Source organism: Candoia aspera, chromosome 1, assembly GCF_035149785.1.
Source record: "Candoia aspera isolate rCanAsp1 chromosome 1, rCanAsp1.hap2, whole genome shotgun sequence".
NCBI lineage: Eukaryota > Metazoa > Chordata > Lepidosauria > Squamata > Boidae > Candoia > Candoia aspera.
The window spans coordinates 107,237,175-107,263,790 of NC_086153.1; the positions used below are offsets into that span (position 1 = coordinate 107,237,175).

Genomic DNA, 26,616 nt, shown 5'->3' on the forward strand with positions numbered 1-26,616 from the left:
AAGCACAATTGTTATTTTCATGTTGGCCTCTAAGATGATTTGGACTATTAATCCATGTCCATGGCAAGCAGAGTTATCATTTGGAAGCACTCTTTGCAATTCTGTGTTTCCAGAAAACTTTTTAAAATTACCCTCCCCTGACAAATATATAGGGAGGTTAGAATTAGTTGCATGTGTTTCAGAGATGTTTTTCTCCTCTTTTAAAGCAAACAGTTCTCCAAATAGCATGTAGGTCAATCACCAATATAAAAAAGTCCTCAGTTTCTCTTATGGGCAAATGAGTTCAAAAAGCTCTCAGGGATGAGATTCTATGAGGAGTTCAAATACTTCAGATGTTCTAAAAAAAGAATCTGGGGAGGAACAAATTCAAAAAGGATGCCATAGTCTTATGCAAACATTCAGCACTAAGGAAATGAAAAGTGTATTTGACATCAAATAACACATTTCCAAAAAAGGTCTCTAGTGGTTCACAGTTAGTGATAGAACAGTCAAATTAACATTACAGAGATTGTACTGTCTGACTACACCTAATCTGACATTTCCTCCCACCATCAAAATGATGTTATTGGTTTTCTGTAGCTAAAAGCTGGCTATTATTATTTTTTCCTGCACAGTGCTTCTTAAATCCAGAGATCTCATATACAATTTCTAAGTGCATTAGGGAAAATGCCCTCCTCTATTAAAAGTTAATGTTCCCCCTTAGAAACAGTGTTTGGGGTGGAACACAAGAGCACAAATTGTTGAGTATCCAGATTTTAGCTGCTTCTTCATCTTGCCCCCTTTTTATAAAGTTATTTTAAACACTTGTGGAATAAAGGAAGGCTTTAAAAAGATTAAGACGATAAATATGTTTCACTAATAAACAAAGCTCTGTTCTTTAAAAAGAATCGAGAGGTTAAAAAGCAAGAAGCTGGCAACATACTACCTGTTTGTAGCTACTGGGGATTATAATTATACTTCTGTTTTCTTTATAACAAACTTAATCTGTTTTAAGAATTATAGTGGTAAAATGGTATAGGAAAGAAAAATAACATATTTTCCCCATTTCCTTTAGTAAATGCAGTTTGCAGCACTTTAAACATGTGACCTTTAGGTAGACTCTGCGTTTTAGATCTTTTCATCTCTGTATTAAACGATACATAAATTATTTTCATTGTTAATCATGATTCAGTCAGTCCCTGATCTTGCATGTATGTTTGACCCTTTAATTCATTAAGGAGATGGAAGCATCTAGGTATGTTTTACAAAATAGAATCCTTTTACTTTCTTTTGGGATTAAAGTTATTTTATGTACTTGCATTTTCTCCTCCATGCCTTCATAGTTATATTTCTTTGTATTTTAAAAGTCTTGAAGGGCAGTAAGTATGATCAAATTAGGCTCCCTTGGTAAAAAAACTAACTGGACAACCAGGAACAAAACTAATTTTAATAACACATTAACAGATTGCATATGTCTTTCCATTTGGACAGTCATTTTCATTTATGAGGACAGGTTTACTAATTAATAACTTCTCAGCAAATTGAAATTTTGGCTGCTAAAATCAAATGAAGGTAACCAGAAAAAAAATATTGGCACTGAATTTATACAGCCATCATAAAAAATTATTTCCAGGCACAAACCTTAAAATAATTCTGCTGTGACAAGTCGTTTTGTGATGGCACTGGATTATATCTGAGTGCAAGGAAGGGGATTTGGATCTGGCTAGGTGGAAGCATCAGGCCAATTGTCACTCATCTCAAAAACCTAAGCAGAGTTGCATGTGTTCCAGAGATGTTTTTCTCCTCTTTTAAAGCAAACAGTTACCCAAATAGCATGTAGGAGAATCACCAATATAAAAAGGTCCTCAGTTTCTCTTATGGACAAATGAGTTCTAAAAACTCTCAGGGATGAGATTCTATGAGGAGTTCAAATACTTCAGATGTTCTGTTATTACTGATTAATAATTGGATGGGAGACCATGAGGAAATCTTAGGGCTATAGGCTGGAATGGGAGGTTGCATTTACAAACGACTTCCATACAGTTTCCAGCAAAATCCCAGGATGTATTTGTTAAACCTCAGGATTTGAGCACAACTGGGAGGAGACTTTTCTACTTCATTGTTTACTGGAGGATGGCAGAAGCAGAAGTCCCCAGCCATTTGCCACAGTTGTCTGTACAGCCTCCAGGTTCTGTACCTCAATCTGCCTCATTCACCAGGGTTTTTCACCCTCTCTGGATAACCATTTTCAGAGTAAAGGGGCATCTTATGTAAATGTACTGTACCAGCATGAGAAACAGCAACAAACCTAAAGCATATCAGGTTAATTTAAAATTAAATCAGATTTCTAGGGCCCAAGAAATTAGATGATGATGACCCCATATTGCAGATATTGGGGCTGGGGTTGTCTATGACCATCTGCTAGCCTTAAGGAACAGGAGCTGAGACACAGCATTCCTGATCTGTAGCTCAGCTGTTGGCTACTCTGATAAAGTAACTTTTTATAACAGGTGGAGCCATTTCATATGCTGCCACCATTTCCCCTGTTTACAACTTAATTATGTAATTTTTGCAATGGATATTAAGAATTCATAACCCTCTTAGATAATAAATAAAAGTGAGAAATCTCCCATTGTAATGGTGAAATGTTATCATCTGCTGCAGACCTTTACTTATATGACTGAGATTGTGGTTGTCAAGCACACACAGGAAACTTTTGGGAACAGAAATCATGATTTTATTCAGAGTGCAAGATCAAACAAGTCATCGGTTTAAAGCAATGGCTTATATCCAAAGCTGCTTTCATGCAGGTGGAAAACACTTTTACAAGGCAGGTTTCATAGTTTAGTGCCCTACTAAATTTGTATGACTGGAAGTGGTTTTTGCTTGAGTGAAGATATCTTTGAAGGCTAGCCAATTCTGCAGATATTATATCATAACTAGTTTACGATATGGTAATGACAATGAGCTGCAAAACTAAAAAATGCTTTTGCTCATGCTAATAGTTTCCAATGCCAAAAATTACTATAGAATACTGAAAATGTAAGGACAGTTTTTAAAACAGATGGATAGAATGGAATATGGATATCTTTGCACTTTTGAAATTAACACATTAATCTGAGAAAAAAAAATAAGGGAAAAAGATATTTAAATTGTGTAATTTTGGAACAAGCAATGCAAGTTCTCCTGCTCACCTAGCAGTTCGAAAACATGCAAATGTGAGTAGATCAATAGGTACCGCTTCGGCGGGAAGGTAACGGCGTTCCGTGTCGTCATGCTGGCCACATGACCCGGAAGTGTCTACGGACAACGCCGGCTCTAAGGCTTAGAAACGGAGATGAGCACCGCCCCCTAGAGTTGGACACGACTGGACTTTACATCAAGGGAAACCTTTACCTTTACCTAATGCAAGTTCACCCTTTGTTATTGCTCAAGTTCTGTCCTGTTAATTTAGGAAGAGTAAAATGTTAAATTATACAAACCATTATTTTAAATATAAACACAACTAGAGAAGTTGCTTTATAAATTCATATTAATTTATAGAAAAAATTTGCCTACAGCAGAACACAGAAATCAAGTCCTTTATATATATGTCTGCTCCAAGTTTTAAATGTTAGGCATTTTCATCTTCATTTAATTTCCAATTCAGCAACAAAAAAAATGGCTATTCTTTTCTTTGCCTTAAGATCGCGAGATGTATGTTCAATGTTTATATTACAGTTCTGTTTAGCCTCAAAACCACTGGTTATCACCTTGCCAGCTTCAGCCCAGTGTTTACCAGAACTTCAGTCTATCAACAAACCACATCAGTGATTTTTATTTCCTAGATCAGTTAACTCTAACCAACAGCAATTCACAAGCCAGGAAGAGAATGAGTCTAAGTACTATATAATCCTTAACAATTAACTCTATGTGACAGCAATATCATTCCAAAATATAACAGAACTATTAATATGTGACTTGCAATGAATTTATTGCCTTCCCTTCTATATTGAACTGTTCCAATCTGATGTGCAGTGACTCAAATCTGTTGGTAGGTACAGGCAAGTAGTCGTGTACAGCCTTATCTGCATTAAACTCTATAGAACCCATATAAACTTAGTAACATGCATGAACATGCATTCAGTTCATGATCTCTGAGCAAATAATTCACTTTATAGGATCAGAAGACAAACAAGTAAACAAAATAAAAAGCAGTTATCAAAATAATCTATTGTTAATTTGCATTTTTCTACTAAAAGCCACTCATGTGTGTTTTGAAATTATAGAGTCCCAAAAGAAAAGATCTGAAGCTGAGACATTCAATACCAGTCTAATCTTAAGTACAAAACACCAGCACCCAACTATATAAGTTATTTTGGTCCATAAAAAGTCAATGCGAGCCTACTGGGCCAAAAAGTGCACAAAAACTTGTATGGGTATAAAAACGAATTTAGCATTTTCTCATGTAACATTTTTTTTCTGCGAAGTTAAAAGTAGTCTTTCTCTGTCCCTCCTGTGTTGTGAGTGCACATGATTTGCTGCAGTGAAATTCTCCAGAATTTTGACTCTAACCACTAATGACTATTTCTTCCTGAGTACATATATATGTATATATCAAAAGCAAAACAGAAAGAAACATCATTTTATTCTGTGATATATCCAAAATATTTTATTACAAAATTTGAGCAGTTATTCCCAGCTTTATGAATAAGCTTGCCAACTCTTTCCCCATCCTTGTTTATGTGCTTGTTAGATTGGTTTCATTTAAATGCTCAGAAATTCATGGGGTCTAACTTGCTTTGAGGAAAAACTATAGAAAATAGCAGAAGGGCAATCCCCCTTATCCAAAATTTTGGTTTAATTCTTAGTGAAAGACAGAAAGGAATCCATTAGAACAACATTTTTTAAAGAAAACATGTGGTACAAAGTATCTCCATAGCTTATTATGTGACTGACAAACTGCAGTTAAAGTTTGTCCTGACTTGAAGCCTGATAGATCAATATTTGCTACAGAGCGAGGGAGGGAGGGAACAAGAGCTGTTCCTGAATCAGAACTTGCCAGACAGGAATATATTCAACAGATATACACACACAGAGAGAGGTCCACAGGTCATCATGAATGAAGGAACAAATGAATGAATACACACAGACACACATACAAATATCCATGATGCCCTATGGACCTATACTATGGCATTATAGAAAAATAGTATAGCTTAAACAATGAATGACTGGCTCATCATTCACATTCTTCAAACAAAAAAGATTCTCTCCTCAGGTATTTCCACTGGATTTCATATAGACTGCTATGATCAAAAGCATGTTTCAGCAAATACAAGGAAACAAATATTTGCAAATTTGAAAGTTATCAAATGCTTAGTAGAAGGTGTTATTTAAAATGAAAAGTAATTCTGCCCAAATACTGCTTCTGTGTTTTTAGCCACTGCTATCAAAAATAAGCATCCTTTCTGGAAAACGTAGAACAATAAAACTTTGAATAATGTGGTGTGTTTCTTTGGTTTACAGAAGACCGTGTTGACTAGAAGGGTTCGCTGCTAGAAATACAGTTGTATACAGTTATATATCCTTCTATTGTAAATGTATGATTTCATGCATCTAATGTTAACTTTTTTATTAACAGTGCCCTACTATGTTGTGACTACTTGTTTAGGACACTTGGATTCCTCACATTTCCTTCTGCAGTGGAGGGGTTTTCTAACGTTGATTTCCCACTCTCAGCTAATTGTGAGGCTGGCCCTTTCTACACTGGGGAAATCTGAACAGTGGAAAGGGGTTGGGAGGTAGGGGACATGCAAGGGGATCTAAGAAACCCAGACTTCTTCTATGTCCTCAATCTGTAGGTCATTTGGATGAGCAGTTTGGCTCATCCATATTTTAACTCCCTCTGCAAGAAAAGAGGAGGAGATGAATAGATAGGATTAGCTGGCCATTCTGATTGGCGTGAACGCTCCTCCAATCAAGTGCTCTGATGAGAACACAGAACTGCTCCGCAAAAGGCATACTAGTTTCCATGGTAACATGTATTACCTGGTACCTTGTAACTGAAAAATAATATTCAACTAGGTCTGCATGCAGAGACAACTGGCCTACTTGGAGTTATATTTCTCTTTGCTCTTTGTTTTAAAAGATTTATAATCTATAACCTCACAGAAATCAGTTTGAAAGCAAAGTTTTAAAACTAAGGATAACAAACCAGATGTACGTAAAAACCCTCAAATATAATGAATAAATCTGTATTTTAAAATAGTTTCCCTTCACAAAAGCTAATATATAATCTCAGCCAGAGGTATTCAAAAATTAATCTTTAAGCATGCCACTCAATGATCTATAGGAGAAGGGCTCGGGAGCTACACAACAAGATAACCTCCTTCTGCTGTCAATGTTCCACTAGCAGTTTGGGCAAAAAGGTGAGATGGGAACTGTCAGGGTGAGCTCAGGAGAGGGCCCACATCTGCCAGATTGAAAGTCCTCTCATTCTGAAAGCACTTTCCCAACCAAAATAGGAAAAAACTATACCAGCCCATGGGCATTATTATCTTTTCCCAACTGTAATCAATAGGTATTTTTTTAATTTATAAAGGAATAAAACCAAGATAAGAAGGGGCCAGAAGTGAAAAGTCATACATCCTACTTGTGTCATGCATACTGTTAGGTCCAAAGCTACAGCAGTCCTCCACTACTTACTTTCCATCTTTCAGAATCCATGTGCTACTGTGGCAGTTAGTAGTAGGAATTGCCTCAGCAATTGCTATATTTCACTGAGATATTTCACATTGTCTTTTCCTCCCGTTTTCAAAATATTCATGTTGATTTTTAAAATATGTTCACATCTGTGACAGACTGCCTTCGAATGTTTCTTCTAACTGGTTCAGTGGTGAGTTGCACGACTGTACTAGACCTTATCAGTGGTTTTAACTATAACACTATTGCTATGCTTCTGTTGTCAAGTTGGCAATGACATCTGCTTCAGCTGACCCAGCAGTTACTGTCCAAATAGTACAAAAGGTTTTTGGAAGAGAGTAAAACAGTCAGATCATCTATAGAAAAGCTACACTGGTATTTTACTTCCACAATCATTCTCAATATTATTATATTAACCAGTGGCCTTGGCAATTGCCAGACAAAATTCTCAAACAATAGGTCATTAAAAGATGACATTTAAAATCATGTTTCTTTTACATTTTTCATAAATAAATAAATAGTCCAAGCTAAAGTTATTAGGTCTGCCATCTATTATGTCAAAGAGACCCATGAGCAGAAATTTCCTTCCTGATAAAGCAAACAAAGCTGTTCCGTAGGTCAAAAAAGAGATGAGAATCTTCCAGCAAAAAGTCCATGATTTCCTAATCAGAACCTGCACAGTAACTTTTAAGCTTTCTGTCCTTGGCCTGGCATATTACAAGGACATTTCAGCCCTTACTAACTGAAAGAGCATTGTGGAACTTGCATTGTTTCGGAATCCTGATCCCTCCAGTGAAGGGTGCTGGCTGTACAGGAAATTTGTGGCATTTTTACATGGCTTAATTCCTTCCCCTTTATGAACACTGAGCTCTGCCCCACTGCCATTCACGGTGGACCTTCCATTCTGCAATCTTGCAACCTACTTTTTAAATTATTATTGTTATTAAAGAAAAAATCCTTTCTTTTCATAAATGACTTTCCTGCATTGAAATACCAGCTGCTTGCATTTTAACACCCCCAAACCTGAATAGGGCAGCGTCTCTTCTACTTATTTACCACGAATAACTCTGGTTACCATGAAGTGTTATTCCTGTTTTCAGTTTTGCTTTCAGAGGCTAAGCCTGACTCCAAATAACTGTCTTCCCTTCCCCAATCTTGACTGGACTTTGTTAAAAGCTTTAATGACAAATGTTCATTTAGCTAGTCTAAATTATTTCCCTGAGTATGCATACATTTTCCTGCCTTCTTTCTGTTCATATAAATGCAAGACCCAGGCAAGTAGTATCTTTTTTGGAATACCTGCCTGTAGCTCATGGCTGTGATTTTATGTCTGGTCCGAAGGCTACTGATATCTGCCCACATTTTTAGCCTTTTTCTATAAATAAAAGACTTCTGGTAAAAATAGAATAAGTAACAAAGTTTGCAGGTCAGTGACGGACTTCTTGCAGAAAATGCTATTAAACCTTATTGATTTGAATATGACGACTCTGGAGTAAATAGTTGTATATGTTTGCTTAGGACATCAGATCTTATGGACAACATTTGTTTGTTTGTTTGACCTCTATGGCTGTCTGACTTAGGAAACACAACTTTGGGAGCCTCCCAACAGTTGCATAAAACCAAACATCATAAAAACAATAAAAACAAAAAAGCAATAAAACCGGCAGCACGATCGATCTCCTTTGATGCAAGCAATACCACTATCTTCAAATTCCAACACACTCTATCCCAGAACTTGGAGGAAGAGCCAGCTCTTTCCTGTCTTCCAAAAGGTTAAGCGGGGGGGGGGGGCTGCCAGATCTCAAGGGGAAGGGTATTCCATGGGGCAGGGGCTGCTATGGAAAGGGCACACTTCCTAGATCCTACTAAATGGTAACATTTATGGGAAGGGACCTGGAGCATGTTCACTCTACCCCATCTGGTGGAATGGGCAGATACCTTCAGGGAGAGGCAATCCTGCATATCTTTGTTTTTAATATACAATCGAAAGTTTGATATTTTAATAATACATTTTTTAATGTCTGAGTTTTAACTTTCCTCCAAGACTGAAATGTGAATGAAAGACACATGATATATAAATTGGAATGCTTTCCTCATTTAATATCAGCTTTTAAAAATCTGTTTCCTCCAACTTCATATAACGATACTTCTGCTTGCACAAAAGGACTTCTTCATCTCTTCTTTTCTCCCTTCAGCCCTGCCCCAAACTCCCAGTGCAGACGGTGAGAACAGAGGGAGGTTGAAGGGGAGTGAGATCTGTTTTGCCAATGGTGGCCCACTTAATTCTAAACTGAAACAACAAGTATGGATTGTGATCAACACCCTTGCTTTTTTGAGAAATATGCATCCCTCCCCCCTTCAAAGTGGTCATTTAACATCCCTTAAGAAGCCAGAAATTTACATTATATTGTTTCCAGACTACATATTTTGTCTGTGTCCAGGAGTTCACTGTTATGGCCACATTTGACCACAAGAGCAAAGCTCTTATCAGGGTCTGCTGCCTTTAAGCATCTCCTATAAATCTATGAGATGCCTTATCTACATCTCACCATGCTCAGGTCTTCAATCATGCTGAGAAAATTGTTTCCTGATCTTCTGAAATATCCTTTCTTTTCATAAATGACTTTCACAACCAACAAAACATAATCGTAGAGAACAAGTAGTAGCAATAAGTAAATAAATACATACTAAAAACGAAAACAAAACCTTTATATGTAACTTATATTACCTTTTTTCCTCTTCCTCAGATTTGAAAATCATGGTAATTTAGAATGCTTAAAAGTTAAAAAAAACTTTGTACTTAAAATATAGCAAATGTTAAATGTTTAATTGTTCTGGGAAATTATGTTGTTCTAACATATCAAGAATAATCCCTCTATACTGAAACCAATTGGCATTTCAAATGATTTTATTTCAGTGAAAGGCATTTAACAGGCTTTTAATTCATCTGTCTATCAATCAGTCATCTACACACATGGCAAGACAGAAAAACATTAAAATTGGTTTAGTTGTGAGGATATCAAAAGACAAAACTCTGTATTTAATTATTCTAGGAGGCAATCCAAAAACGAGAGCTTCTTTTGACCCAGCAACACGCTTGCCCTGTCACGTGCTCATTATTACATGAAGTTTATGAAAATAGATGCAGTAGATTCGCATTTGAGCATTTTGGAGGAAGGAGGGGAAAAACCCCCAAAGGGACCTCCTCTTTCCCAATTATTTGTTTATATTTACTTTTCACATACCTTTATATTATCAGTTCTGCAAACTCTCAGCATACTTATTTCAGTAGCCTCGTTTCTGATAGTTGCAGACGTGTTAAGGTGGAATATCTTTGTATGTGGAATAAATAGTCTGCAAGTACATACTAGCCCGCTATATAGCACAGTATTTCCTTCCATATGTCCTACTCTTGCATGCATCAGAAGTAAGTTTTTGTTTCACTGATACAGAAATACTGTGTGGCATACCCAAAATGTTACGTTCACCTAACCTGATTGGCTCCCAAACTAGCAGGCGACTAGAAAAAAAATTTAAAAGCACATTTTACATTTAATCACCAGGTTTCATTAACTCTCTGTCATGTCACCAACCATTTTTGTAATTCTTTGGGTTTCAAAAATACTTTATTATGCCATCTTTAATTGGGGGTACTGTTGGACTCATGAGTAAACAGAGAAATTCTTTGAACTCTTGGATTAGAATGGCTTATGAAAACTTTTTTTCTGCACTTCTTTACAAGATGCTTCTATTATAGGTGAGAACCACTCTTGTGTTTTCACCAACTAGAGCTATATTTAGCTTGGAAGCTTACATGATCTGTAACAAATCATTTTTCAAGAATGAATGCTTCAATAACAAATCATGCTTCCCTGTGTTTTTAAGTTCTATCAGGGAAAGTGCTATATCAGCGAAATTATAACCAAAATGACTTTGTTCGTTTCCACAATTTTTTCAAAATGCCAGAGTAGGTGGCACAAGAAAGACAAACTGAAACTTTGGAAATACTGTACACCTAATATATGTTGGTGGAATTCAAAATTAACTGAGATTTACATATTGTAAGAAAAATACTAGAGCCATTCTTAAATAGAGATATTTTTGCAATTTCATTAATACTCTTCAAATGCCCATTTTTGTAATGCCAATGTTTTATTATTAAGCCCCTCACCCCTTTATAAAGATTTCTGAAGCCGTTTTCAAAAATTCTAAACTTTTATAAACATCCACAGAAAGATACCAACATGTACACAAATCATAAACAGTCAAATCTAACTAATCTCTTACTTTCCATACATCTCTCATAACAAAATCAAGTCACCATCTGAGATCGTTGAAAAAGAAACCCAAACATTTGAAGAATGTATATCCTCATTTTGATAACTTGATCGAATGGGCTTCTTTAAAGACATCTTGAAAAAGAGGTTTAGGATGAACTAGTAAGGACCATAAAATGGAAAGTCTGATAGGAAAAGCAGTATTTCAATTATTGTGACAATTTGTTTTAAAAAATAGCTTGATTTAAAATTAAATCCAAATGTGACAAACATATTAAAATCTGTACTTCTCTTAAACGAAATCTATGACGTATTAATCAGTGACTTGTTAAGAGACTTAAGAAAGAAAGAAAGAAAGAAAGAAAGAAAGAAAGAAAGAAAGAAAGAAAGAAAGAAAGAAAGAAAGAAAGAGGGGAGGGGAGGGGAGGGGAGGGGAGAGGAGAAGGAAGGAAGACATCTCTACTTTAAAAATATGGCCTAATTATTTATACTGGAAAGAACCCAGTGATTTATTATACCTATTAGATCACTGTGAACTTTCCGCTAGACTCCAGGAATGGCATGTTGGCATTAGGTGCTAGGATAGAAGCCTGTATTTCTCCAGAATCCTCCAGTACTCCTGTTTCATGCCTTTTAACTATGGAAGCTCTGTAGTCCAAGTTTTTTTTTCAGATTATGAATGTTTATGACCACTATCAAAACAACAAAGACATTTGTTGTTGCTAAAGCAACCAATTACTGTAATGCATATTGGTTCAGGAAAGGTGTGTACAAAATTTGAAGCTTGGTTTAATCTTGTTTTAAATTTATTTATCAAATATATTTACTCCCTGAGTCCCAACTTATCTCATTCTACTACATAATTTTGCTCTATCCAACTGGCTTTTCACCACATGGTGGGACTAACACAAATATTTCTACTTACAGCAAAAAGAGGAAGTGTAAAGAACATTCCAAGAATTCAGACCACTTTATGCATCTTATTGCAGTAATCCTTATCATTCTTTTGAAAGGCTCCCAACTGTCTTCATCACACCATATTGCAAATGGGAGAGAAACAGGAAGGCTGCTAGGGAAGCAGCAGCTTCCAAAAGGCTATTCAGCAACATTATGACAGAGGTATTTAATGTGCACAACAGATCAGCTTTATGAAACTTGAAATAATCTAGAAACATATTAGTAAATTTCAGCACTATGACAATGTCCCTCAAATCCTCAGAGATAGGCAAAAAGGACATATTTTTACACATTATTTGCCTATTCAGTTATGCAAAACAGGAACATATTTTATTCACATTTAAGATGTGTAAAAGGGAGCTAGTTTTTTTTGCATCTGATTTTTACAATCTCTTCTGATGTACAGATGTGTGCTGATGTACATTCACACAAACACACACAATTGCAGAACATACCTTAATCACAATTATGCTGATGGGTGAACACTTATTTTTAACCTTTATATTTCTACAGAAAAGCCGGCATTGTTTAAAATGATTCTTATAAACACCAGGACTACACAGAAAGCATTTGTGCAGCAGCAACTGAAGAGGCCTTGTTTTAATTATTAGACATTTAAGCAATTATAGCACACTATCTTAGGAAACCTGGAAATGCAGTGACTAGTGTCAGTGCTACAGCTAATGAGTGGGAAAAGTAATTGGGTAACAAGAAGTTGCAAGACCAGATTCCTAGCTATACTGCACATTGCTTAACACACACACACATGTGCAAACACAAAATCCTCTTTATGATGCTGCTAATAAACTCTGTGTCTCAAGAAAAGCAAAATGACTTCCATCCTAATCTCAATCTGTATACGTATCTTTGAAAAATGCATTACAATTAGCTTATTAGTCTGAAACTATTTATAAAAAATTGTTTGAAGACTATTTTCAACCAAAATGTGCTAGCTATTTTTTCCTCTGCAGTTCCTATTCCAGTCTTGAAACTATCTTAATCTCCTGCCCTAAAATGTTGACCTTGTAGGAACAGAGGTCAGAGGTTAGAAGAAACAGGCTGCAGAAGATCTGGACTATCAATTCATCCCTGAAAGATTTCTCTTCTACAATAGAAGCCACTAAAAAGCAAATTCTAAAATCTGACAAAACAAGTCTTAAGACAGAACAAACCCATTATAGTTACAGAAATGTGCTAAACTAGTCATATTTAAAAACGTGTTTAAAGTGACTAGCATAGAATTATAATATGTTCATTAAAATGATAATCAAACAACTCCTTTGGGGAGGGACAGAAATTGGAGCAAATTTGAAATATTAGTCTATATTATGTAAACTACTTTGCAATTTTTAAAATGTTGTATCAGTTTTAATCCTTATTAGTTTCTCTGAGTGGGTACTAGCACTAGAAGGACAGGGTGTACAAATGTATGCAAATAAATGCATCTTTAAAACTATTTCCAGAGTAAAGTATATTACTTTGCTTCCATCCAGCCATGTTAGCTGAAGTGTTCAGCTATAAGTGATATGACTTCCATGCTTTGAATTTCCAAACATTGGTTTCTTTAAAAATATGCACAGATCCAACAGTATTCAAAGCAGGCCAATCTAGCTTGCCAGGAAGGAGAAAACTCTTCTATTTTAGCTGTTTTTAACAACTATTCATCCTCCCTCCTAAGGGCTGCAGGCATAAAAACAAGCATCTTTTCAAAATGCAGTGCTAGCACAGTAAACACAATCCCAAAGAGGCAAAATGAATCAGAAAAGGTGATAAAACTCTTTTGAATTTTTTTAGAAAAGCAATTTCATTGACCCATGGGCCACCTCCAAAATTAATTTAGTGATTTTAAAGTTATGAAATAATACATTTACCCTTGGTCTGTCTTCTATGGAGCTCATGAGTATGTGTTGTGATTGTGACAACATTTTGAAGTAAGTCAGCTTGATAAATAGGGGATTGCCATCCAGGCCACCCACTGAGCTTTATTATTGAATTGGAGGTGGGGGGTGGGGGTATCCCGGCAGCCCTTAAGTTACAGACATGAAGAATGATTGATTATGCAGGAATTGTGGGTTGGCTTCCCAAAATTACGATTATTTGTTTTATTGTTGTACTACTCTTTCTTCCAAAGGAGGAAATATAGCTGAAGGCATGACTTGCAGTTTTCTAAAGGATCCACTACTCCTCATAATTAGAAATCCCCTTCTTTGCTCCCTCAGATTCTAGAGCGATCCCTGCTTTAATGTACAGGCAAGTAGAAAAAGAAAAGTTCCAAATACATAACTATTGATATTAACATAAGTTTTGCAGCTGCTAAAGAGAGATGGATAGAGGCCTGTCTGATGCACATGCTAATAAAATGCATTTCCCTAAACTCTTTTAGGTCAATACCAAGGGGAAAAGGTAAGTTCATTCTGAATTAAATCAAGTGTTCAATGGACAAAGCAATTTAACTCTCTCATATCAATTAAGCAACAATTCATCACAGTAGAAAGCAAAGCAACTTGTGCATTAATTGACAGCAATGAAATGAAAGCAGTATGTAGGTTTGCTATTGTTTTCCAAACTCTCTGAAGTAAATTGATCAGTGTTTAAAGTGACCAAAAGCTAAAGCCAGATCTGGTCAATTCTGAGCCACGTAAGTGATTTCCTTGCGAAACTAACCACATTTAAATAACTTTTTCACTAATGTACTATTTGCAAAAGGGTGCGTGCACTGAGAACCAACACAAATTTAAATGTACAAATAAATGAGGACCAAAGATAAGGCATTGCTTAAATCATTGCTTAAAACATTTCAAAGGAAGATGTTCATAGTCAGGATTTTCTTCTCAGAAGACTGGATTATGGTTTTCTTTCATTTAGGAAATCTGCCCAATTCTGTCTGTTCTTGAAGGTGCTTATTTCACATCGTCTTGCTCTCAAGAGCAATCTTTTTGGAATTGTAGATCAAGGTTGTATCACTGATTTACTTTCTTTCCTTTCTTTCCTTTTGCATCTTCTCATCACTGTCAATTGTATTATTAATATTGTATAAAATATGCATAATTAAATTATTAGGTGAGATTTGCTGGAAATCTTCAAAGTGTTGCTATTATATAAGCCACCTGTATATAAGCCTTACATGAAAACCACCAGCTCAAGGGTTCAAACTAGAATGAGAAAGCCTGTGGCCCTAAGCCTAATTTCATGTGATCCTTGCTCTAATTTCCAAAACATTTTGCGTGGGATCAGTTTAGACTTCTAGCTGCCCACTGGATGGGGAAGACAAGGATATAGACAAAAGGATGAGGGACAAAAAAGGAGTGTGAAAAGAGGCTCCGGATGTAGGGCAGGAATAAAGCTGAACAGAAAAAGACTTTTCTTCCCCCCAACCCACTTTCTCTAATGTCTTTCTTTCTACAATGAGCTGTCAAGCTTAGCAAAATTAGCAGCCTGTGAAAAATGTCACCTCTCCATCTCTGTAGTATAGCTTACTAAATTTCTTTACCCTTCCTAAGAACTTTCCCCATTTGAGAAAATCTTTTTACATAAAAGTCATATATAAACCAAATATAGTAATGGAGGAAATGGGGGGGAAGGGGGGGGACAAGAAGCAGACCGTCAGAACATAATTCCAGAAACCATGGATATATAAATAAAACTTTAGAGACCATGTGTCTGAAACCTTAATCCAAGCCCAGTTCTATTCATGATTCGCTTGCATGGGCCAACCCCTACTGTAATACTCCAATGACTTTCCCACTCAATCTTCCTACACAGAGTTTTAAAAACATGAGGAATCTCTCTCTCTCTTTCTCTCTGAGACAACACATTGTTATAATTTATGCAATCTCTTTGGCTTAGATGAGTTTAAGATCCTTGCATTTAAGCTACAATTTAAGACAACCATCTTAAATTCCATGCCATATACTCTAGATGGTAAAGATTTTGTTCAGTCTCTTATATTATAATGGCTTTACAGGTTAAGCTCAGTTTGCCTGGGTTTCTGTGCTTGACATTGGCAAGAATGTAAACAGTCACAATTTCAATGGATGGAGTTTCCCCAACCACTTTACCCAGGTCTTCCTCAGGTCAAATTAGATTCCTGGTGATTTTAAGGATACATCCATGTTGCGATTGTAGCAACAATATGGAATGCCACTGACAAATTCATATACATGAAGCATCTCTACAGGTAATAATGCTTTCCTAAAATTTCACACACCATACCCAGGCAGGAATCCTATACTCACAACCCCTCCTCCATCTTCTCCTCAAGTCCAGGTGCTATTTCAATGGCCACTAATCCTCTGTTTCGTGCTACATCTTTTCAGTGGTGCCAGGAAGTACAGCATATGCCAATTATGCTGGACCAATGGGATAGGAACAGAAGTGGGTAGACACAGACAAAGATGGGAATCAAATAGGCACAGTAGCAAAATGTATTTATTTTACTTCTTTGTTAAATTCATATCCCACCTGGGGATCTCTTGAAAGTAGAGCAGGCTGGAGAGACTCACTGGCTGAAAGTTTTCCAATGAAGTTTCATGGCTGATGCTGGACCTAAAAGTGGGTCTCCCCTATCCTAGTCCAGCAAATCAACCACTGCATCAGTTGGCTTTGAGAAAGGTGGAATAAACGCTTGCATTCTTTAGTATACATTAGAGGTGTTTGCTGGATTGGCCAAAGATCAGGAGGTAAAGCCTAATAATTCAAAACAGATTTTCTTTTATTCAGTGGGGACAAGACATGTCTGATCACACACTGACTCAGGGGAAGGGGGGCTGAATTTTGAATACTGTAGTTGTATAATTTTTTGTTAAATAAACACAGGATTATGTTCTGCAGTTCAAAAATGAATGTGCAAATGTTTAATTATTGGAATTAAATATTTAAAAGCTTTTAAAAATATAACTGCAGAGTAGCTATGTTTTTTGTGTGACGAGAGAGCTTGGAAGTGATTCTTTCCTTAAACCAAAAGGTATTTTGATCTTAGAATATAGGAACAGTTACTTATTGCAAGAGAGCTATATTATTATTATGTTGTAAAGGAAAGTGGTGTAGAGAATCATAAAAGGGTTTAACAAATGTCTGCATGAGATCCCAAGCAAGTAAGTCTAGTATCATTGCTGGGTCTTTTTATTTTGTTCAACTCAATGTGTCCATTTGATAACTGAATAAAAAAGAAATCTCAATTTATAATACCATTGTGTTTCTACATTTGCAGTTCTGCCTCTCTTCAACATCTAATTTTAGCCTTCTCCATAAGCCATGTTCTCTGCAAGCCCATGGCAGGGGAACTCTGTTCCTACCTTACACTCACAAGGTTTGTTATTACCGTATTGCACAACATTAAAAGACAATTTTAAACTAAACCAAGCAAGCAGAACAAACCAATGACTACATGCTTGTCATCATATGCAGATCATGGCCTTCCAGTTTCTACAGCACTAAATCCCTGTGATGTCACTAGAACACTACAAATACAGGGTACAACTCATTTCCAAATTTCAATTAAATGCTTAGATTGCAGATACACACACAATTCTCTCTCTCTCTCACTGTGTACATCTTCTATCACTGTTCTCATCATCCTGTATGTGTGGAGGACAAACTCTTCTATGGAGACTCTGGAGTCCTAGAAACTCAGGACGTTAAACCTTGAGAAAAGCCTCCATAGACAGAAGAGGTTCCATGCAGCATACAAGACTTCTCATGTAGAGAGTCATGAGAACAGGGATGGGGATAATATTCTGATCTCTCCTCTTCTTCCCTTAGGGTAGAACCCATGTTCTGCATATAACTAAAGCTATGAGACACATATTACACATGTATAACCACCATGGGAAAACTGGCTTAGAAGGGCAGGATCCAAATATTATAAACAGAGAGAGAGAGAGAGAGAGAGAGAGAGATCATTTGCAGTGTAAGGACTTAACCCTGACACATGACAATCATAATCATGTTTTTGAATATCTGCAAAACTCATTTTGTTCACCTAAAACAAGTACCACATGCATCCCTGGGATGAATCAAAAACTCAGAAGCATGTAACTTCCAAAGACTTCTCAAGGTTCATCTTTGAAATCAAGCAATTCACATATCTAGTTTGACAATACTACCGACTGGGTCTTCAGTGATACACTTTTATTCAAAAATAATTAAGAAATACAAATAAAAACTTTCAGAAAGGTGCATATATAGAAAAAGTTAGTAACTCCATTACCTATCTCCCTTTGGCTTTCTTTTCTGTACTGTTTTTCCTTTGGGTCGTCTCTCACTTCCTAAACAGGGACTCCCACCTGGACCTGTTACCCGTATTGATTCAAGGCCTTTGGAAGATTTCTTAAAAGTAAATTCCACTGGTTCTCCTTCTTTTAGGCTTCTAAATCCTTCCATGTAAAGCTTGCTCTGTGAATAGGAAAAATATTCTTAGTTACCACAGACTTAGAAAAACAAAATACTAAAGTCTGTCAAAACCAAAACAGGATTATATTAGCAAACCTGTTATAATTTCCCCTGCCATGTACAATTAATTTGAGATTTCCAAAATAAAGCCGTTATACAGTTGTCACTTGAAGATACTGCCACAACCTTGAACAGCTTCAGATTAGGGCGGTCTTCCACAATCTGAAGAGCAGGGATTGAAACTTCCAAAGCTGTTGTTTGTGACCACTGAAAACTCTGGGAAGTATAGTCCCAGCACATCTGGAGAATGCCAAATATAGGAAAACTGATTAGGTACTAAAGTGAATGTAATTATTTATTTTTCCAATTTTTCTTTTTTCCAGGACCACAAAGCAACATAAAACAGCATGAGCATGATTTCTTGAGATCATTCTATCTTCACTCTGCCCAATCTTTTGAATAAATTTGAAAAGGTTGGGTAGAAAGATAATAACAGCCCCTAAGTCATCCAGAGCTTTCCTGCTAATATAAACTTTTACAACTTGGTCTCCCTGATTTTTGCCCAGCCCCCTAACCACAGTATAACACTAGCTCTCATCATTTTGATTGAAGAAATTCCTTTTTGTGAACATATTTAGGTACTTTTTAATTTTGTTCCTTGTCTAAATGGGATTCACAAACACATTTATTCAAATGGGTTTCCAGAATGAAAGACGTCTAGAATAATATTCTCCCTGTTCTCCAATGAATTAGTTAATTTCCTTTTTTGCCTCCACAGCTGGCTGCACCTAGTCCCCCTTAGCTGACTGATAAGCTAAGCAGGGTCAGCTATGGTGAGGACTTGGATGGCATTCCAGAAATCTGGGCCAGGCTGGGCCATTTGGAAAAACATGCCAGAAGGTAGCAGTGGCAACCCATATCTCCAGTACTGCCAAGAAACCTGCATGGGCTGAACATCTGTTTTTGAATGAAGGCAAAAGAAAAGTGATAATTTAAAAAAAATAATGAAGAGGTAGGAATGTTACTGAAAATAAAAATCATATTATATAGTAATGTTTTCAGTTACTAGAAGTTCCCCCCCCCCATTGGAGCTATAAATATCTTCTGCAGTGGATATTCTCACTAGGGTTATGACATACAAAGAGCATCAGCAATGAAATTCTTGGATTTACTTTCAATCTATACTCAGCCAGTTGTTTAAGAATGTTATGTTCGTTAGGTCTGAATGGAACCTATATTAGAGTGAAAACAAGCAGCTTAGAACCAGGTTTATAAATCACGTTAAGTCATAATGATCTGTAGTAAACCACAGGCTGAAATCATGTTAATTTACATGCTGTATAATATGAATAACAGCTGTGGTTCGGTGTGATCTGAGAACAGGGCAACGCTATTGTGTCTTAACTTACTTTTGGTTTTATTTTATGCCCTGTGCAAGCCTTTTATCAATCTATGTTAGTTGCTGTGAATATTGTTCACTTGCCAGTTAGAAGAACTCAGATGTTCCCAATATACATCCTATATCCTTTCTATGAAAGGATAGCATCAGAGCTTGGTTGTTTGGGAGTATATGGAAATGACTCTGTAGCAGGGTATGTTCTTAGGGAGCGAGTGGTAATTTGTAAGGCACACCCCTGTTGGGACTTTGGAAGCTATGGGTATTTCAAACCACGAGTCAGCCATACCATCTGAATCAGAAAAAATAATCCATTATCCATTCTTGGCTTCTTTGATCTTGCTTGTTCCAACACATAGAAACCAAACTCTCTGTTCCTTGGGTCTTCTTGCAGGAAGACCAGTAGGAGTAATGTCATGATAGCTTGTTTGCTGGCAAGCTGATATATTGTGTGTATACCTATCAAAAAAATCTCCTCACTCAAAATCGAAATTAATTTTCAACTTTAGAAAGGAAACAAACTGATTTCCTGCCTTAAGTACCTACAATACAGCTCCTAAAACGAATGTAGGGGCAATTTTGACTAAAAGGTGACAATGGCTACATTTACATGCAACAATAAGGTAAATTAATGACTTATTGTTGCATTAGTAAATTCCCAATTTAGCAACAGCTCTTTGAACTTCATCTGATTCAAAGCAACATTGGAACCAACAATAATAATTCAAAAAACCAATCTGACAAAATAAAGTCTAGGTTAGCCTTTAAAGGCTATAATCCTATGCACATTTACTTGGGAGTAAGGCCCATTCATCTTAGCTGCACCTGCTTCTGAATAGACATGGCTAGTATTTCACTGTCAATTCATGAATATCCCCCAAACCATTTGTTTTATTCCTAAAATTAAATGTTTTCAAGAACAAAAATGTAGTGGTAATGCCCACTTTGTTTCCTTATCCCAACATTTGCAAGCCAGAGTCATGATTCAAGATGGACGGCTGTATAAATTGGTGTAAGTAAGTAAGTAAGTAGTCAAGCAAAAGGTAGCTCAAGGTCAGATCCTCCAAATCTCCTTCCTTCTTGCAAATACCATCTCGCATATTCTGTCAGAAGCATCCTCCACACCAGCTCTGCTAAGCTCTATGCTCTTCTGAGTCATCTGAACATTTGCCTAGGAGAAGTTCTTCTGTCAGTGAGTGCTTCAGAATCTGACCTGAATTCACAGAAAGGAGGAAACACCAAGCTGGGGCTCACTAGTCTCCTCTTGATATCTGTGTGTCACTCCTATTAGCATGTGCCCACTGAAGAGAGAAAAGGCTCCGGCTCCGATAATGAGGCTTAATTCAGACTTTCCTGTCTTTTGTGGGCTTCCAGTCAAAGCTTAAGCACCTGCTGATCTAGTATGGAAAGCAGGGTGGTGATTTTTCTTTGGAAATGTCTTCATATACTATTTGTCTTTCCAAGCTGAATCATATTATTAAGCAAGATTGTTTGGCAATTTCACAATACCATTAATACGCATTTTGAATATAAAGCTCATCCAAAGATATATTCCATTTTATGCTGTTTCATGGTTTAAATTTGGGGAGAGCTTCCCACTTCTGCCTCTATCTGCACAAGCAATATAACTCCACTGTGCCAGGATTCATGGCACAGTTCAAAACATCAGGAGTTATAGACTGATGCAGTCTGCCAGCTTCCCATTCACTTGCTCCATACTTGTATGGATGTGGATTACCATGACCTGCCCACCCCGCCCCCCACCCCCAGGATTTACTGTTTTCAAACAAGCAAGCAACTACTGTAGCTGCCAGCCGAGTGAGCCAACTTATGATTCCACAAAGCTTAACTGTGGAAATGTTTCTCCAGCCAACATCGAAGGACCCTTTTAATACAAACATAATGAACCACCAAACCATTTGCATCACAAGGCACAGATTACATTTCTGAATCAGGCTTCTAGGAGCACAGCTCAATTTACCACACACAACTTAAGGAAGTATTCTGTGTCATGTTTGAAAGCAACATGTCAGTCACTTTAATCGTAACACAGCAAATAGCAAAGCAGCCAAGACTTCAGCTCTGAACTGCTAAAGGGAAAGAACTTGTAAATGTTGTGCAGGATAGAGGCTGGCCGGGGGGTGGGGGTGCGGTGGCAGGGGGAGAAAAGTGCTTCCCTTGCAAGCTCTCTCTCCTTTGCCTTCTTCTGTTGTCCAAGTCTTTTCATGGCCTTAACAAGAGAAAGCACTTGTGCATATGGCCACATCTGCGAGGTCCCATGCAGCAGCTGCGATTCGGCTCTAAAATCCTCTTGACAAGATTCTTGTCAATTAAAGCCCTCTTAGCCCAGATTTGCATAAAGCCAAAAATTTGTTGACAGGGTCACCAAATGATACTGGGGGATGAGTTTTAGTAAATACAGAAAAAACTTTTTTAAAAAAAGCTGTAATGTGATTGCTAACTGGGATGTGATTCATACTTAGTATGGCTTTAAAGAGAGACTGAAGTTATGATAATAAATTCTGAAATATAATGTGATGGGTTAAATAAACATTTGCATTGCACTCATTTAGGATGTCTGATTACTTTTTTTATTTTTTTCCTATCTTATATTTCATTAATTTAAGAAAAGCTTGTTCAAGCACAGTATTGGCTTACATTATTATTATTATTATTATTATTATTTAATAATAGTGATGTCCATTGCCAAAGCAGATTTTACTCATGATACATTTAGCACAGCAGAAATTATTTTATAAAAACTTTCAGATGACTGGATACATTAGAAATGTTAACAAAGTTAGCAGCATATATACATCACAGCCTTAAAAGGAGCAGAAACAACCTAATTTGTATTTTAGCTTCTTTAAAATGACATACTGCTTAAACATATAACAGGTATCTGAACAGAGAACTCACGATGATGACTACTGTAAGAGAAATTCTACGTAACAGGAAATGAATGGTTGAACTGGAATTAATATATAAATTATATAAAAACAGTAACATAAGAAATCTGAGCAGCAGTGCAGAATTTTTTGTAGTGACTCAGCCAGCTTTTTTGATGGTTAGATTTAAATATGCAATTGGCTGCATAGTGCAGTTACTTGCTCTCCATTAATTTATGCACGAAAATGGCTCGTACTCATACATCAACATTTTACACAAGTGATTCACCTTTCCGCAATTGAAACTGTTTGACTATCCAATAAGGCAGGGTAATTGGATCATATTAAACTTCTATTTGGCATACAAAGTAAGATTTTATGCAGAATGTATAAGTGATTGCAACTCATGAAGTATGAACTTTAGATCATTTTTTCTTGGTTTTGTTGTCTGCCCCTATTTTATCAATCTACAACAGAACCTGTTGTATCTATGGAAATTATATCAGCTGAAATGCAGTTAATATGTTGCATGAATTATTTTATTTATTTATTTATTTATTTCCCACCTTTATTATTTTTATAAATAACTCAAGGTGGCAAACATACCTAAACCAGGCCTGCAACTAGGGTCTGTGTCACCCGGGGCAAACATGGATTCTGTGGCCATTTTGGCGCCCCCCAGTGCTCATTTTGGTGCCCCCCAGCTGTCCTGACTAAGCAAAGACCACGCCGAGATGAGGAGAAAGTCTCTAGTGTTTTATTAACTGCTACTGTAGACAGAAAATCCTATCAAACTGAAGAAGCATGGGAAAACCCAGATAGATAAATCCCAAAACTCAAGGCGGGTCTGTTCTGGATTTCTTTGAATGACAGCTCAAAGCCTCTAAGCTAGGCATGTGTTTTCCCCCCTGGATAGAGGCCTCCTCCTGCTCAGCATCCGTACTCATGACACCAGTGTGGCGCCCAGGGCACATGCCCCGCTTGCCCCCCCCCCCAGTTGCAGCCCTGCCTAATACTCCTCCCTCCTCCTCTTTTCCCCAAAACAGCAATCCTGTGAGGTGAGTTGGCTGAGAGAGAGTGACTGGCCCAAGGTCACCCAGTTGGCTTTCATGCCTAAGGTGGGACTAGAACTCAGTCTCCTGGTTTCTAGCCCAGCACCTTAACCACTAGACCAAACTGGCTCTCAGTATTAGTATCACAGTATCACTGTTAGGACCAGCTATGCATTATAGACAAGCCAATGAGAATGGCCATATGGACTGAAATGAATTTGCAACAGGGTTGCTGTTTTATTATCCTAGGCTTATTAACTGCAATTGCTTTAAACATTCTGAATAGGGCAACACCAGATGTAATGTACTAAGTTCCAAAATGCTTTTCTCCCAATGAGTGCATATGTTGCTCATAAGTAACTTTCACAGAATACATTGCAGAGCATCAGCCTAGTTCAATGTAATAAATGGTCTTAGGCTCCATAAAGGATTACATGTAATAAATTAAAATAAAATAAAAATTTATTTTAATCACCAAGTTCCAATATAATTTCAGTCAAAATGTCCTCAAAGCCAAATTCCTCATGCATTCTACGCCCATCTGATACATTAATACTGTTTTAAGAGTTCAGTTGGACAGCTCTGCATACTTATTCCCTCACTGGGTAGTAACAGGAGAACTACAAGAATTCCTAATCCTTCCTACATGACAGAATATTGGCCCTCTGATAGTTATGGCACGATGTCCCCATAATGCCCCATAATGCCATAATGGCATCTAGTCATTATTCATTCCATTCACTTGTAGTTTAATACTAATTTTAAATATGGAAAGCAGTTAGTAATTAATAAGAAACTGTTTTTTTTAAAGATTAGCATGTGTGTGTGTGTATGTGTGTGAGTGTGTGATGACTGGCATACATATTCAGGTTATATCACTGAGTTTAAATTCAAGTACAGATTAACTATCAGTTTAAAAGCATGGGGCCAGACAAGATGCCCAGAACACGAATGCAATGTTCCAGAGTGCCTAGAGATTACACGGAAGCAAGAAACATTTACAGCATCCTTCTTTGCTTGTTGTTAGAATATCATCTTAACCCCTAACACCCATTTTTATGGATCATATGTTATTCATTTAATACTATCTTCATACTGATGCCTTGGCAGTTTGATGACAAACCTTTGTGTAAATATTTAAGACACTATTCTTTTTCAAGCCTGAAAGCCTCATCCATCATTAAGAAAGCCATAGAAAAAGCAAGATAATATGAACCGATTTGCAGGACATAATAAACAATATGATGGTTTAACACAATATTTACAATATATTGTGGCAGGAACATTATTTAGCATGTTCCTGAAGAAGGAACTTTGACTTAAGCATAAGCTAGAGTAAGAAGCCAAGAACAAATTATGTAATGCAACATCTGATTCACACACCGCACAAAATCATAACATGATTTGGCTGATTTTTATATAGCATATTGCATAAAATTAGCTATCATGGTTTGCTAGCTTAGCAGGTTGTCTGAATCCAGCCAATAAGGCTACTTCAACAATCCACAATTAAAACAGTAACTTAGCATGGAATGAGAAACTAGTTCTGATATGAAGTTCTTACCACGATTACCTGATTTCCTTTACAATTTTATTTTTTTAAAATAAATTTTACAATTCTTCTATGATTAGCCCTTTCCAAATACAAGGGCTGCATAAATCTGAGACTGGCACATCAGCGTGTTCCCATAATGCCAGTGAGCTGACAAATTGCCAGCTCAGTTGGTCTCCAGAGGAATCATGATGGAGCAGCATGTCCTGGCTGGTTTCCATTGATAGGAACTCCCACCTTACCCCCCCTTACTCCCATCTTAAGAATCAGGTGCCTTGGTACCTTGGTGCTATGCTCCATCTTCGTAGTAAAAACAAGGGGTGGCTGTTACTCCCCCACATAATGGCACTTTGGTTTTGTTCCTTTTCCATGCGACAACACAAAATTGGAGGGACAGCAATGAGAATAGGGGAGTAAAAAGTATTAGCTAGGGCGCTGGCACCAATGCTCTCCCTGGTCAGTGGGAGGGAATGTTCAGCCAGCCAGAGCTAAGGGTACTTGTATGGAGGTATGAGTGCAAAATCAGTAACTGCATGGAAGCCCCTTTAAATTCTTAAATTCTTTTAAAATCCTTTAAATTCTTTTAAACAACCTTGCAATATTTAGTCTGAAGCAAGAGCAAAACTAAACCATGACTAAATGTGTCCTATATACTGTCTATGTTGCAGCATGACAAAATAAATCTGTCATGGGGCATTGGGGATGCAGAGCTAGTACGAAGGGTCAGTTCAGGCAACGCAAAGCATGGGCAGGATACCAAGAGGGAAGAAGGGCTATAGGGAAAGACTATACAGTTTGTAATAGCATTTCTAGGAAATGCTGGAGAAGTGGCTGTTCTCCTTCTCATGCCAAAAGACCACACACTACAAGGAAGGGGAGGGATGTATGGGCAGAGTTACAGTTCTTCCTTCTCAGCTTTAGTAATATCCTTTTATAAATTGTTATGAAAGTGTTCCAAGGTGGACCTTCATGCTTTTTTCAGTCAGCTGCAGGTCCACCAATCCACAGAGAACTATGTCCAGTGAGATATTACCTGCCTCCTTCCGATTAAGAATGCTTTCATAATTGAGAATCACCCTGCTTTGCTTTCTCATTTTATAAGGCATTTACTGTATATGGCTTCACAAAACTGTGGTCCTCCCAAACTTTCCCATTTCCTTCTTCCTACTTTTTGCATAATCTCTTATTTTATATGGTGAAATGGCACCTACACATAGATCAATCTGGCTCCTTTTCCACGCAAGAGTAAATATGATCATCTGCCCAATGTACTGTACAGGTAGGCCTCGACTTATGACCATTAGTTTAGCAACCGTTCGAAGTTACAATGGCGCTGGAAAAAGCGACTTACGGCTAGTCCTCGCATTTGCAACTGTTGCAGCATCCCCACAGTCATGGGATCAAAATTCGGGCACTTGGCAACCAGCATGTATTTACGATG

At 37.1% G+C, this 26,616-nt stretch overlaps 1 protein-coding gene across 1 annotated transcript in view; it reads right to left on the minus strand.

Annotated features, from left to right (window-relative positions):
* Positions 1 to 26,616, minus strand: part of LIN28B (lin-28 homolog B) — an 80,630-nt gene that overhangs the window by 21,177 nt on the left and 32,837 nt on the right. Inside the window, exon 3 of the mRNA XM_063290976.1 lies at positions 18,106 to 18,290. Within this exon, the coding sequence (XP_063147046.1) occupies positions 18,106 to 18,290 (185 nt within the window). The remainder of the gene's footprint in view (positions 1 to 18,105; positions 18,291 to 26,616) is intronic.